We start from the raw sequence: 15,218 nt of genomic DNA on the forward strand, positions 1-15,218 counted from the left end.
TTTAAAAACTGCATTTTGAGTTCAATTATGTTATCTTTGACTAATAGTTAACGGTTTTTGATGAGCAGAAACATTTAAGTGTGACAAACATGCAAAAGAATAAGAAATCAGGAAGGGGGCAAATAGTTTTTCACACCACTGTATGTGTGTGCCCTGTGATGAATTGGTACCCCGTCCAGGGTGTACCCCACTTAGTCTCCTGGGATAGGCTCCAGGCCCCGTGCGACCCTGTATACAGGATAAGCTGCCCTACACCTATTAACACTTGAATGTGTGTGTACACACACATATATGTATGAAAAATACAGAAAATAAACACTTAAAATATATCAGTCTGTGTGTAATAAATCTTTATAATATGAATTTCACTTTTTGAACTGAATTACTGAAATAAATAAGCTTCTTGATGATATTCTAATTTATTGAGATGCACCTGTATGTGTGTATACAGTATTGTGTATATTCTGTTACACAGAACTTGGCCACTAGGTGACAGTAGAACGATGCTCCATCTCGCCATCACCACCGTCGTGCACAAATGACAGACATGCCTATTAGCCAATCAGCGCTGCGTGTTTGCGTGACGCATTATTCAACCAATCAGAATGCACTGAAGGCTGTACCAAAAGAGCGCGTGCTTAGAGCTTTCTGGAAGCCCGGCTAGCCGTTAGCTCTCTCTCTTTCTCTCCGCTAGCCTCAGTAACCGGCCTGATTCGAGCTGTGGAGCCGCTCTCCGGTCCTCTTCCACTAGGCCGTGGCGCAATACAATGGCTGCTGTAAAGGCACTTAACCCGAAAGCTGAAGTGGCGAGGGCTCAGGCGGCCCTTGCCGTGAACATCAGCGCGGCTCGGGGACTGCAGGATGTCTTGAAGAGTAATCTCGGACCGAAAGGAACCATGAAGATGTGAGTACTTAAGGCCTGCGCGGGGGGAGCGCATGCGCAGTTTAGCGCGGGCCGCACCCCAATCGACTTCTGCTCCAGTGTACATGCGCACTAAATATGGCGCTGTAACCCTGCTGTTGCTCCCTTTGTAGTGCTTTATAGTACACTTTTGGGTTAAACGCAACACAATTTGGGATTTGCAGCCTGTTGGTTTAGCTAGTGAAGTATTATACCTAGTCATTGTGAATAATTTTTATGTATTTTCTGCGATTTAAAACGGTGTTTAGTTGTAGTGATAGGAAATCACCATACTAACTCGGTGGTTTAACTGGATATTTAGTTAGCTATCTTAGCTCGGCCTATTTTAGCTTAGCTAGTTTGCACTAAATCTGATCCACATGGTTTGTGACTAGCATCTGAGCTAATTTAGCTGTGTGTCTGAGACCCGGCTGTTCGAGAATAAACTGGAAGAAATCTCGAGTTTTCGTTTAACTTCAACCTCAATAAAAGACTCGTCTAAGCACATTGTGTTAGCATTGATCCTTATTACCTAAAATTGTGGTTGTAATAAGTTAATCATTTCTTATTTCCTGCATTATTCTGTCTTCCGCCCTATTTTCAGGATTATTTCCTGCAGATTATTATTATTATTACTGCCTCTACTTTTCTTTAATTAACATTGGAAACACTTTACCTATGATTTAACTAATTCATAAATACCTGAACTGTGTACAAATTTTCTTTGCATTGAATCAGTGCTGCACAATAAATGGTGATTTGGACTGCAGTTTATTACGGACAGTACACACCTGGTCTGGAATAAATGAGTTTGTAAACTAATTCCTAAAGTATAATATTAGAATAAACTTTTAAGTTTTAAGTGATAAATCTTGGAAAACATTCTCTTAATGAGACGCCTCAATAAGAACATTTAACAACACAATAAAAAACCCAATAGTTAAATGAAGGGGAAAATATTTGAACATTTTGTAGTTTAAGCTAATATATTTATTTTAGCTTTGACCACTAAATAAATTTTAACGGTGTGTTTTCTTAATATAAATATTTTATTTAATAAACTTAAAACTATAGTAGTGCAAGTTTTAAATATTTTTTTCCCCTTAATTTAGAAATCATCAAATTTACACCATAATGGCTGTAATAACGCTGTCTTGTTTTGCTGTAATGTTATTTCTTACCTGTATTGATCCTGAGCGAACAGGAAAGCTGACTTGCTGATTATTTCTGAGTTAATTATTCGGTCCAATGACAGCAAAACACTTTGGTCAGATTATAATGAATTATCAGCATCATCAGTGTCAGTTTTTGTCTTATCACATGAAAAAAGTGGTTCATAAAGACAATCGGACTTTATTTATTAATTTTTTTTGTACAAGGTTTTCCAACGCTTGCAGTACACTGGGGATTGTTGTTTACCTTTTGCTTTACCTTTTGGTTTCTGCAGGCTTGTGTCCGGTGCCGGAGACATCAAGCTCACTAAAGATGGCAACGTTCTGTTGCATGAGATGGTAAGAGCACGTGTTAAAATGTAACCTTCATGAAGGTACTGTGCTTTAATGTTAAAGACTCAGTTTCCATGTTTCTTTTTTTACGCAGCAAATCCAGCATCCGACGGCTTCTCTGATCGCCAAGGTGGCTACGGCGCAGGACGACATTACTGGAGATGGTACCACATCCAATGTCCTTATCATCGGAGAGCTACTGAAACAGGCGGATAATTACGTTTCTGAGGTTTGTAGGACCGATATGGTTACAGTACAATTAAACGTGTTATTCTGGACCAATCTGGACACAGGTAGAGATTAAATATTAATGTAGAAACATTGTTTTAATGTAGAAACATGGTTTATAAAGGCCATGTTTATGAACGTTTATATTATAAAGGAATTATGTTGTCAATACTGTAATTATTAATCCTATTTGTGGTGTTTTTGTGCTTAGGGCCTCCACCCCAGGATCATTGCAGAGGGGTTCGAGGCTGCGAAAGACAAAGCTCTGGCTGTGCTCGAGGAGGTGAAGGTCACTAAGGAGATGGACCGTGAGACTCTGGTGAATGTGGCCAGGACCTCGCTGAGGACCAAAGTCCACACAGAGCTGGCTGACCTGCTCACTGAGGTGAGTCTCATCCAGGTCCTTTGTGATGACAGGACGAAGGAGTAATTGGTTGATTTTGTTTTTCTACAATTTGCTGCTTGATAGTTTGCTATCAGTATTAAATGGTATTTAAAGTGTCCTGTCAGTAGCTGCGTGCATGCCGGTGATGATGGTGGTGATGGTGAGACGAAGGCACAGTAAACACCCATGGGTGCTTCTGTAGCTCTCCTTGGTCTTGAACTGTGCTAAAGTAACATGTGGTCTACACCTCTGCAGTAGAAGATGCCTCGTTCTTACTACATGTATTCATGGGACCAGGACAAAACCTTTGTCTAAAACATGTTTCTATTTAATGAATGTAGTCGCCATGCTAGTCTCGCTACATGAGCTTACTAAAAGTGTAGTTATGTTTTAGTCTTGATGTTTTTGTTTAATCCCATGAGCTGATTGTGATTTTATTTAAAAAAAGAAATTAATATCTTTTATATTGGTGATTTGTTGGGTGGGCGGGGTTAGTTGTGACTTTAATTTCCATATTTGGGCATTTTTTGATAAATCACCCTTGACGTATGCTTTTCCTTAGGCTGTGGTGGACGCTGTGCTGGCTATCAAGAAACCAAACGAACCGATTGACCTTTACATGGTGGAGATCATGGAGATGAAACACAAGACGGACAGCGATACACAGTAAGAGATTCGATTATGTTCTCAGAAAGTTATGGGTTTGGAGGTTGTGGTGTTGGGATTTTGTGAAATTGACAATTGACAAATTGACAAATTTTCTGATATTATATTATTATTATTTTTTTTATAAAATAAAGCTACATTGGTTTAGCAGTTATTAATGAAAAGGCTAATTTTTGTCCCTTGTTTTTATCCCTCAGGTTAATCAGAGGGTTGGTGTTGGACCATGGGGCTCGTCATCCTGATATGAAGAAGAGAGTGGAAGATGCTTACATTCTGACCTGCAATGTCTCTCTGGAATACGAGAAAACGTAAATATGATCTGGTTCTCTTTGCTGTAGAGTAGGTGTATGATATTTTATAGATTTAATTTTGCGGGCGGGGCTTCCGGCTGGCGTCGGGTTCATTTGTCTGCTAACTCGTGTTAACGTATGGTGACGTTTAATTTCGGAGCTTTTAAAAAAAAATAAACGATGCAAAAAGATTAACAGTTGATTAAATCAATCCTACAGTATATACAGGACTTTTCTGTAGTTTATTATTTAGACATGGTAACCTTTTAAATACGGTGTCCATCTGTAAAAAAAGTATGTTTGTTTTTATTCACAGCGAGGTGAATGCTGGATTCTTCTACAAGAGCGCCGGCGAGAGAGAGAAGTTGGTGAAGGCGGAGAGGAAGTTCATTGAGGAGCGCGTTCGCAAGATCATCGAGCTGAAAAACAAAGTCTGTGCTGACAGCAAGAAGAGCTTCGTGGTCATCAACCAAAAGGTAACCCTGTCCTTCTTTCTGTCTGTGTTTAACTGGTATTAGGTAAAGTCTTGAATCCTGACTATTTTTTTTTTTTTTTTTTATCAAATAAAAGACTTCATATTTCGTACGCACAGTGAACACCCGTGGGTGCTTCTGTAGCTCTCCTTGGTCTTGAACTGTGCTACAGTAACATGTGGTCTACACCTCTGCAGTAGAAGATGCTCCGTTCTTCCTACATGTATTCATGGGACCAGGACACTGTATGCTTTTTTTTTTTTTAAATGTGGGTTGTGATTTTTGGGGGTGACTGACTGAGCTCTGTTTTGTGCGCAGGGGATCGATCCATTCTCTCTGGACGCGCTGGCTAAAGAAGGCATCGTGGCTCTGCGTCGGGCTAAGAGGAGGAACATGGAGAGGTACGGGTCACGTGCAGAATTAGATGGTGAAAAGTTATTCTTATCGTACATGTTACACAGACTCTCTTGACTTTTAAAGAAAACTACAGATCAACCTCAATTTGCAATCGTTTCACATTTCGCCTAACTGTGAGCTAACATATGTGTTTTGAGCAGGTTGAAGCTAAGCTAGATATTCGGTAGGTTTAGGAGTACAGTATTGATCACTTACATAAAAAGAATAAAAATGCATCAGGCTCAACCAATCATATTAAGACGTGAATTTTGTATCACAGTCGATTTGTGTAAATGATTAAAGACACCAAGCTTTGTGATGACAAATGAATACTAAAGTCTGGTTTTTATAATCGCAGGTTGCGCATGGCCGAATTCTGTTTTACTCTTTCTGTAGTAAACTCAGTCAGACACCACGCCAGAGTACTACGCTAACTCCCTCTCCTCTTGTCACAGTGGTACATTGCCATGTGGTCACTGATCTGAGCGGAGCAGCAAACAATCAATTACACAGCATGAGGATGTTTGAGGATGACCAGATAATTATGCAGATCCGTTGATAGCACTCTATCAGTTCAGATAATTTGATTTTCCTATCTTGTCTTTTCTCATAGACTCACTCTGGCCTGCGGTGGTGTTGCCATGAATTCTGTAGACGATCTCACCCCGGAGTGTTTGGGCCACGCCGGTCTCGTCTACGAACACACGCTGGTCAGTTTGTCCTCTCTGTACTGCTCAGGTTATAGTTTGGCTCCAGGTTGTGTTCTTTGATGATCAGAAGTGAGAGTTAGCATGGTTGACTCGTTACACTGTTTGTGTGTTTAACAGGGAGAGGAGAAGTACACGTTCATCGAGAAGTGTGGGAACCCACGCTCCGTGACTCTGCTGGTCAAAGGACCAAACAAACACACGCTGACTCAGATCAAAGAAGCCGTGAGAGATGGGCTGCGTGCTGTCAAGAACGCCATCGAGGACGGTACGAGCGGAGGCTGAGAAATTCCCCATGATTTTTGTACAGACCGGAGCTTTGATTTGTACTGAGGGGGTGTAAAGAGTTAAAGATAAAGGCCGCTCAGACAGATTATTGTTTTGGCCAATATCTGGCTCTAAACGTAAAGGGAAGTGTTTAAAGCGAAACCACACTGCTGTCAAAAATAGATGCATGTTTTGTGTTAGAGAGGTTAACTTTTTTTAAAGCATATCGTATCTTTAATGAATCAAACTCAATAATAGTTATAATAAAGTGTAAATCTCGTTTATATAATCACAGGTTTGCGCATGGCCGAATTCTGTTTTACTCTTTTTGTAGTAAACACAGTCAGACACCATGCCAGAGTACTATGCTAACTCCCTCTTCGTTTTCACAGTGGTACATTAATGTGTGTGATGACTGATCTGAGTGGAGCAGCAAACAATTATACAGCATATAATCTTATCTTAATCGTATTTTATTTACAAGACCTTATCAACCTTTCTGCTGTTTGTTTTTTGTTGCCGCTTCATTTATCAACAGTACAACTTGCACTACATTTCAGTGTTTTAGTTTACTGTTAAAAGCTTTTTATTCATTTATTTATTTTTTTAAATGCTTAAATACCTGCAGAAACAGTTAATAAACATTACTGCTATCGAATGGACCATCAGTGTTGAAAAGAATTCAGTAGTCTACCTCTGATTCACACCTCAATTGATTACAACCGTTCTAAAGACAAAAAGTACAGTTTGTCCCATTTCACAAAACATAAACTATTCTCAGTTATTAGGTTTGGTCATTAATGAATTGGTTAAGCATACTTTTTTTCTCACAGACCATGTCGCATGTCACATATTGAAATGTTTATTATACAAAAAAATCCAATTTTACGCCGATGCTGTCCATTACAAAACATAATTCGCTCTGTTTCCACACCCAAGCGTGTTGTATTAAAGAATAATTTATGCTGATTCTTTTCAAGTACTTTTGTATTGTAATGATGATCGTACTACCAAGTTCTACCACAAGTGGGCACCCTCACAACAGTCCCGTACAAACTTGTTTATATAAAGTTATAAAACGTTGTTGAAGCCTTTGTTATAAATAAGCAAGCACTTTTTTCTCCGAACAGGCAGCGTCGTAGCCGGAGCGGGAGCGTTCGAGGTGGCTGCGGCTGACGCTCTGATGAAACACAAGGCCAAGGTGAAGGGACGAGCTCAGCTGGGCGTGCAGGCGTTTGCTGACGCTCTGCTCATCATCCCAAAGGTACTAGAAAGATTAAAAATGCACTCCAATTATACTTTACCTACAAGAATCACACTTAATGTTTGCTTTTTTTTCCGGAAACAGTGACTAAAATAATTGTTTAGGTAGAACAGTGTGTATAACGTGTAAAACCCCCAAGATACTTGCATTAAAGTAAGTGTTTTTAATGTGCAGGTGTATTTAAAATTGCTGCAGATTTAAAATGTCATTTATACTTTTAAATGTCATTGATTAAAAGCTTGGGTTGTGAGTGGTGTCTAACACTTATGTGAGTAAAAATAATTAACATGGATAATAAAATCCCTCAAGTCCTCTAAAGCCTCTAGATAAGAGTTGCTAGATTTCTCCCGTTCAGTGCACTACATGAAGTGTTCAGATGTTGAGGTATTGTGTGTGTCGTTGTAGGTTCTGGCTCGAAATTCCGGCTACGATCCACAGGAGACTCTTGTGAAGCTGCAGACTGAGTATAAAGAATCCGGCCAGCTCATTGGTGTGGACCTGAGCACAGGTGTGTTACGAAATCAGCTTTTTTTTCTGTATTTAATTAGCAAAAATTACTTTGGACTAAATTATCAAGAGTGAAATTTGAGCAAACTGTTTCTGGTGTTCTCAGGTGAACCCATGGTGTCTGGAGAGGCTGGTATCTGGGATAACTACAATGTTAAAAAACAGCTCCTTCACTCCTGGTGAGTAAAGCGAGTATGCGCTTTAGTATTTTTAATTCTTTCACCGTTATTTTCTAGATCCAATAAGCAGCCTAAGATCTCATTAACCCGCCTCCTTTTCTTTTCCCTCTCTCTTCAGCACGGTAATCGCTAGCAACATCCTCCTGGTAGACGAGATCATGAGAGCCGGAATGTCTTCCCTCAAAGGCTAAACCAATCGAGCACCATAAACCCGCGAGATGAAGAAGGGCTGGTAGGTGGCCTGGAGTTCGGCACCAGGATGCCCAGAGTTCTGCGCTGACGGTGTCCTGCCCGGGTCCTAACAGCGTCAGAAACCCGCCATCGTCACGTCTGCTCAATTTATGTCTGGTAGCATTCCCCCTCCCGTCAGCATCGTCTCTCACAGTTCCTCCAGTCGATTGGGTTATTTATGAGATTTTTGTTAAGCACTGAACCGCAGACATACTTTTTCATTTGTACCCATTAAATGTTTTCGTTCATGAAATACCTTGAGCGTGATTATTTATTTATATATAAACAATGACAGAACAAACCACATGAAATTGGCTAGACTTACATTTTATTTACTTAAATTTTATTTATTTACCTAAAATGACCACAGTATTCCTTTACAGATATTTCTTGTTTAAATTAGCTAATTATACCTTGGTCTATAAAAGTCAGGATTTCTTTCACTAGTTTCTCTCTATAAACTGAAAATGATTAAAAATCAATGTTTAAAAATCAATTTGAGACTTCGTTCCAGCAGTACAATAAAAATGTGACTTTTTTTTATTATTATTTTTATTTCTACATTGTCAAACAATACTGAAGACATCCAGCCTAGAAAATAACACATGGAATAAAGTAACTAAGGGAAGAGAAGCAACAGTCCATTACTTTAAAGCTCCCATATGTTTCTTTAAAAAGTTAACCCAGCTTTTGGAGCTCCCCTAAAGTGTGTGTGGTATTTTGTCAGCCGAAAAACTTCAGATGAGCTTAACATCCTATTTCTTCTTTTTTTTGGAGACCCACAAAATGACTAAATGTAAAGTTTGCAGTTGGTCCCCTTCCTGTTGTGAAGCTTGGTCCATTTGGAAAACTGCAAAAAAAAAAAAAAAAATGCACTTGCAAAACCGCCTGCCATTAAACTGGTTCTCGTGAGGAGCGTCACAGAAAAGGAGGACCGAGGAGAATTTATAAGAAACATCATACATTTTAGCATCCAGATCTTCAGAGCTGGGAGGAACGCTTCATGAAAACATCGCAATGTCACTTAAACTTTCCAGAGATTACTTTGGATGTCTTCAGCATTATTCTATGATGTAGAAAACACTTAAGATGAAGATAATTGAATTAGGAGGCGAGTCCAACTTCTGACTGGTTGTGGTTTAGTATTATATCACAGAGAAGAGTTGGACAGATCTACCAGAATCACCACAAGCCGCACAGTTCCAGTCCAAGTATTAATCAAAAATTGAAAGCTAAACAAGTCTCAGCTGATGTGTAAATAAAGTTTCATTAATAATTAAGGCAAAACGGAATAAACAGAAATGGCTAGAAATCTTAAAAGTAAACATTTTAAAATGTCATAAATGTCTCTTCATCGTAAAGTTTACATCGTTTCAAATTATTCAAGTAGCATCTAGTCCTGATAAAGCCAACCCTTATATCTCATTAATATACACTCTGCTCAATCATACAATAAATCTTATTCGTTTTCCACCTGAAGAAGAAGGACAATCCGATTATCATTCCTGTGTAAATATGGCACAGTTAGATACACGCTAGACTTTGGTTTTGCAAAACATACACATTCCAACACGCTTTCTTACAAGTAATGGCTATGAAAGAACTCCAGACATACGACCTTCTTCAATCCCAGAGACACGATGCAGGGTTCATACGAATATCAATCAGTCCATGCTGTTAGCACACTTGCTGGTGTTAACCCCACTCTGTCAGAAATAAGGCAATGTTCTGTCGTATACTTCTTCTAAACGCTGCAACCCAAAGTTCAGTCAGAAACGATTCCACAAAAGGGCGAGTCTTTCATTATTTATTAATCTGTCTGATGGTGGCTGGATCTGAACATAGTCTCGTTTGTGTGTGAATCAGTCCACAGTGGAGTAGAAGGCTTCATCGTGTCTGGTTTGATGGAACAGACCTCCGGTCCGGATGGTTTACGTCCTTCCTCCAGAGCTGTCTGTTTGTCGGCCCTGAGGTACTCGGGTCAGGTTCGGGGCGGGTTCGGTTCCTTAGAACAGCCTCGCCTGCTTCTTTAGCTCGTTTTGTTTCCACAGTGCCAAGTGCTCGAAATCGGCCATCGTCATACCGAACACCTGGAAGAACTCGTCCGGGGACAGGTGTCTCTTGGAAGCAGAACATGGTTATGAGATATTATTTATAAAACACCACTCTTTGTAAAAATGCAAACACTCAAATGCTTCTGTACTTTGATTGGTCAAACATGTTCAGGTTTATATAAATGTTCTGGTTCTAATATGCTGTTGTTGCCATGGAAACAGCATGGTGACTTGTACAGGTCGTGATTAGCGTTGCATGAATGGTGAGATCTGAGTAAAATATTTTTCTAAGGGGATGTTAAACATTTAATTGAGGAAGGAGTCTCCAGTGTCAGTGCTTTGTCAGAACAAAGGAGTCACACTTCATGGTTCCTTAGTAACATGACACGCTGTGGTTTTCTGTCTAATTAACAGAGAGAATAGGAGAAAGATAGATTTAAAGAAATGAATGTTTATAGCTGCTATAAAGTATCGTTTTGCAGATTTTACACAAATGGATTAAAATACTTCAGTCTTCTTATCTATTTAATTACATTACATATGATTTGCACTGACGAATCATTGTTGCATAAGAGGAATGTAGTGACAAGTAGTGACATGTTTTATAAGACTGATTTACCTCTAACCTCGTCCTGTCCACGTCACCTGGAAGCTGGTTACGACCTCGAACAGTAACGATGAGATCCTGATAGGGATAAATCTGTAAAGGTCAGAAAGATGACCGACACAATGAATTGTTAACAATTAATGATGATGTCATTCATTCCAGATGTGGACGATGCATCTGACTGCCTGATACAGTTCGTGAGTACATGATACTGCTGTAAATGTTAAATAAACAAACTTTTATGTAGAAGTTCACAATATAGCTGTGCAGTCTTGCAGGTAAAGTCATGCTCTGAAGCAAAAAAAATTATTCATAGTCTGTGTTGTGTTGATGTCGAAGTCCAATCATGGTAAAAGCGTCAATTTACTTTTTAGCTGAGGCTATAAAACACTAACCTGTTTTTTTTATCTGCATTATAAACCTACAGTATATATAAACTTAATAATATTTTGAACTCTTATACAAAACTGTATCGATCTTTATCGAGTAAAAAAAACACTAAATAAAATCAGGAACAATATTAAAGACATCTTAAGTGCTTTGTGAAAAAGTTTATTGTTAAAAATGCTCTAGAAATAAATTTGTGTGTAGCCATAGGACTTGAGTCTGGTCATGAGATGTTTTATATTAGGTGGCGCAAAAGTCCATAAGTGAGAAAGAAAACATTCCCTGCTTTCTGTCCTTTCCCCCCTTTTTTTTATTAAAAACACACCCATTAGATTAGAACCTAATGTGACCTCATATAAGATAAGCCCCTCCCCTGGTTTGTTGCTCAGCTCTGCTGATCCCTTGAGGAGCGTGGCTCAGAAGTAACTCATTTACCTCTAAGACATGTTCAACATTCTTTATGCTGCTAGTACACAACGTCGGTTTGAGCATTTGGACCTGACAACCGCGGTCTTGACTACAGCCATAACGTGTAATTCACGCTATAGGACGTTTTAATAAAAATACACAGCGTCAAAATATACCACAGTGTTTCTGTTACTTAATGTTTAAAAGAAAGTAAAAAAAAAAGTGAGGGCCAGGTTTTAATAACAGCTACACACAGCTACAACAGGCCATAAACGGCACGGACAAACTCAACACGGCCTCACTGCATTTTAATTTATTATAAACTTAAAATGTAAACATGTAGACAAACATTTTTCATTTAGCTATCTAGCTAGTTTGCTCTCATAACTGATGCTAGGAATGAATTTCTCACACCAGTTCACTTGTTATTTGTGTTACTGTACATCGCTGCTAGCTAGCATGTATGCAGGTTGTTAGCTAGCTGAGGTTTAGCATCATCTCTGCCTATTTTATTCGTAGCTAAGCTACCGTCTGCTAGTTCCTGGCACTAGTTGGTTCATTTTTAGATTTTTGCTCACTGCAGAATTAACACAACCTGAACTTCAGTGTGTTCTGTCCCCTTTCAAGGTCACTATCTAGTACACACTCAAGGTCAAGGATTTTAATCATGAAATAAAAAGAGTTCTGGTTCTTCTCCCGCGTTCCTCAGTATCAGGTTGTGATTGCTAACCTTGTATTCTGAAACAGATTAAAAAAAAGAAAGAGAGAGAAAAGCAAGAATCAGTTCTAACACTGATATAGATTTTATATTCAGTATACTCATATGCACTAAACAGTCAAAAGTATGTGCACCCCTGACCACAGGTTGTTGTTGAACATCTCATTCTAGGTTTATTCCCTCTTGTTTTACTGCACGTCACTCTTTTCTTCTGAGAAGGCTGTAAACTAGATCTTGGTGTGTGTGTGTATGTGTGTGTGTGTGTGTGTGTGATTTTTGTACATTCACACATTCTACAATTAGCATTAGTGAGCTTAGGCGTTTGAGTTCTTCTCTAAGACCTGTAACGTAACAGCACACAGATACAACTCTATCTATACATCTCTCTCTCTCTCTCTCTCTCTATATATATATATATATATATATATATATATATATATATATATATATATATATATATATATAAAACTGTGTCCTATATAAAGTGTCCTTGTAACGGATGTTCAGGTGTCCACATACTTTTGATCATATAGTGTATATATTTAGCTGGATTGAGAACATGCGTACCTCTAAAGCCCCAGTTCACTGCATTGCTGCTGTCGTAGTGGAAGTAATCGGCACTGTGGGGCTGCAAAGAGCGAGAGCAGATCATTAACGTCATCCTGAGCTCAAAGTGCTACGGCTATAATAATAATAATAATAATAATATGGAAGTTCTCTATATATATTACGAGACTCCTAAGAGAGTTAAAACTCCACTGGAGAAGCATGTGGGTGTTTCGAGTGTGTTCTTAATAAGCACTTTTTGCACACGTTCTCCTTGTGTCTGCGCAGGTTCCTCTGCAGTTCTTTGGGTTCCTTCCAACTTGGTTACTGGATTGGCTGTGCTACATTCCCCCAGATGTGTATTATTGTATATATATATGTGTGTGTGTGTGTGTGTGTGTCATGCATAGACACAGGATCCACAGTGACCATGACCAGTGCCTATTGAAAATGATTCCATTCCACAGAAATTCCACTTACTCTGTTAATACTGTTTCTTCCATAGCCTGGTAACGAAGCTGATTTCGAGATGAATGGATCTGTCAGAAACCACACACACACACACACACACACACACACAGCTCAGCTGAAATAACTGCAAAATAAGCTGATGTTAAACACGTAATGGTGTTATGTATCAATCAGCCATAACATTAAACCCACTGACAGGTGAAGTGAATAACATTGATTATTTAGTTACAGTGGCGTCTGCTGGAGTCGGTTCGAGAGCAAGTGTTAGTGTCTGAGGAACAGTCTCGAAGTCGGTGTGTTGGAAGCAGGAACAATGGGCAAGTGTAAGGATCTGAGGGACTTTAAGAAGGTCCAGATTGTAATTGCTAGACAAAATGTACTATAAGCACGTGTGCATCAGAGCTGGACAACGGAGCAAAGGAAGAAGGTGGCCTGTTCTGATTAATCATGATTTCTTTTGCATCCCGTAGATGCCTAGGGGTGTGCGTCTATTACCTGGGGGGGGGGGTGATGGCACCAGGATACACTATGGGAAGAAGGCGAGCCAGAGGTGGAGGCAGTGTGACGCTCTGGGTGATGTTCTGCTGGGAAACCTTGCATGTGGAGGATACTTTGACCCGCACCACCTACCTAAATACTCTTACTGACCAAGTTCACGTATCAGAGGCCTGATATCAGTGACCTCTTTCAGCAGGGTAATGTGTCCTGACACACTGCACACACTGCTCAGGAACGGTTTGAGGAACAAGAGTTTATGGTGTTGTCTTGTCCTCCAAACTCTCCAGATCTCTATCTGAGCGTACTGTAGAAAGAAACAACAACAAGGCGGCTCCATTTCACAACTTGCATGACCTCTGCTCTAAATCTGCTGGAAACATCTTGGTGCCACACACACACACACACACACCCTCAGAGGTCTAGTGGAGCACAAGAGAGCTGGACAATATAAGGCAGGTGGTTTTAATGTTATGGCTGATCAGTGTATCGTATACACAGTAAAGGACAGGGCCAATGTAAAGGTGCTGCGCCAACACCAGAGGGCGCTCTGTGCACGCTTACTCTAATAGAGTTGTAATAAACTGTCAGAAAGCTGTACTATCTATCTTTCTATAAAATATTGTTAAATAATTAACAAAAATTAACAAAAGCAGTAAAACATATCTTGCATACAGTATAATACAAAACATTTCAATCACTTTTCAAAGCCCAGCTGGTTCTTTATCGAGGCCCATATTTGCGGAGATGTACAGAATCATCCGAGGTTAGCACAGAGAAGACGATAAGAGAAAGTTGAGAAGACATGAGCTCTGTAAATGACTCACCAGTGTCTGCGCTGTACGGCGATCTGGGAGCTGGATAGACAGATGAGAAGAGAGAGAGAGAGAGAGAGAAGAGAGAGAGGAGAGAGAGAGAGAGAGAGAGAGAGTTTATAATCGCTCTCTATTCTCTCTCACAGACAGAGTGATGGGTGTTAATGTGGGCGCTTTCATTCTGCCTCTCATGAATAATAGAGGATGGGAACGAAATCAGAGGGGAAATAAAAAAGCACAGGCCATACTCTGATGGGGGCGGGGCTTACTGTCGTAGTTTGACCTTGTGTATCGTTCAGAGGTCAAAAATCAGTGGTGTTTATTTTCCCGTCGGTCTTAAGGAATTCGAGCCCAATCTCAGCTTTATTCATCAGACATCCAGACAGGAGCCGAAAATGAAGAACATCTTACTCATTGCTTGACTGTGACAGCACATTTACATACAATTAAATCACAACACTTAATAAAACAGTGTACTTTGTTTCAGCAGTGTGATGAACAGAGCAGGGAAAAAGCTCATGGCAGGTGGAGGAGTGATGAACGCTCACCAGCACTCGAGATTACGCTTCTCTATCCTGACATTGAGCGTTTAATCACCGCCAAAGCGTAAGGTCAGCACGATGTGTGTGTGTGTGTGTGGGTGTGTGTTAATAATCTTCACTCGTCACTGCTGTCTATCACATTAAGGCTGGGGCGCTCATAAATAAAGGGTCAAGGG

General features: G+C 39.7%; 2 protein-coding genes and 1 non-coding gene across 6 annotated transcripts in view; 2 read left to right on the forward strand and 1 right to left on the reverse strand.

Annotated features, from left to right (window-relative positions):
- Positions 1-643: 643 nt before the first annotated feature.
- cct6a (chaperonin containing TCP1, subunit 6A (zeta 1)) lies at positions 644-8,252 on the forward strand. Its single transcript, XM_053479218.1, has 14 exons — positions 644-904; positions 2,349-2,412; positions 2,501-2,635; positions 2,846-3,019; positions 3,582-3,685; positions 3,883-3,993; positions 4,292-4,451; positions 4,767-4,849; positions 5,458-5,554; positions 5,672-5,819; positions 6,949-7,082; positions 7,488-7,590; positions 7,696-7,768; positions 7,887-8,252. The coding sequence occupies exons 1-14, from the start codon at positions 768-770 to the stop codon at positions 7,957-7,959; spliced, it is 1,596 nt and encodes a 531-aa protein (XP_053335193.1). The 5' UTR covers positions 644-767; the 3' UTR covers positions 7,960-8,252.
- LOC128508118 (small nucleolar RNA SNORA15) lies at positions 6,120-6,220 on the forward strand. Its single transcript, XR_008355877.1, has one exon. It is a non-coding gene; the product is annotated as a small nucleolar RNA SNORA15 (small nucleolar RNA).
- Positions 8,253-8,774: 522 nt separating the features above from the next.
- LOC128507656 (actin-binding LIM protein 3-like) overlaps positions 8,775-15,218 on the reverse strand; it is a 74,661-nt gene continuing 68,217 nt past the window's right edge. For 3 of the 4 annotated variants that reach the window (XM_053478710.1, XM_053478711.1, XM_053478709.1), the window contains 5 exons: positions 14,513-14,542; positions 13,200-13,258; positions 12,741-12,801; positions 10,673-10,753; positions 8,775-10,119 (listed from right to left, as the gene is read on the reverse strand). In XM_053478710.1, coding sequence (XP_053334685.1) covers positions 10,710-10,753; positions 12,741-12,801; positions 13,200-13,258; positions 14,513-14,542 — 194 coding nt within the window. In that variant the 3' untranslated portion in view covers positions 8,775-10,119; positions 10,673-10,709. Of the gene's footprint in view, positions 10,120-10,672; positions 10,754-12,185; positions 12,194-12,740; positions 12,802-13,199; positions 13,259-14,512; positions 14,543-15,218 lie in introns of all 4 variants that reach the window. The other variant, XM_053478712.1, reaches the window with a different exon arrangement.

The sequence above is a fragment of the Clarias gariepinus genome, chromosome 19 (genome assembly GCF_024256425.1).
Source record: "Clarias gariepinus isolate MV-2021 ecotype Netherlands chromosome 19, CGAR_prim_01v2, whole genome shotgun sequence".
NCBI lineage: Eukaryota > Metazoa > Chordata > Actinopteri > Siluriformes > Clariidae > Clarias > Clarias gariepinus.

Bases quoted from the DNA above. Each gene is read 5' to 3' on its own strand.
- cct6a (XM_053479218.1), top strand. From the start codon at position 768: ATGGCTGCTGTAAAGGCACTTAACCCGAAAGCTGAAGTGGCGAGGGCT. The intron at 4,850-5,457 runs GTACGGGTCACG...CTTTTCTCATAG, and splicing joins AAGAGGAGGAACATGGAGAG to ACTCACTCTGGCCTGCGGTG. The intron at 7,769-7,886 runs GTGAGTAAAGCG...CTCTCTCTTCAG, and splicing joins AAACAGCTCCTTCACTCCTG to CACGGTAATCGCTAGCAACA.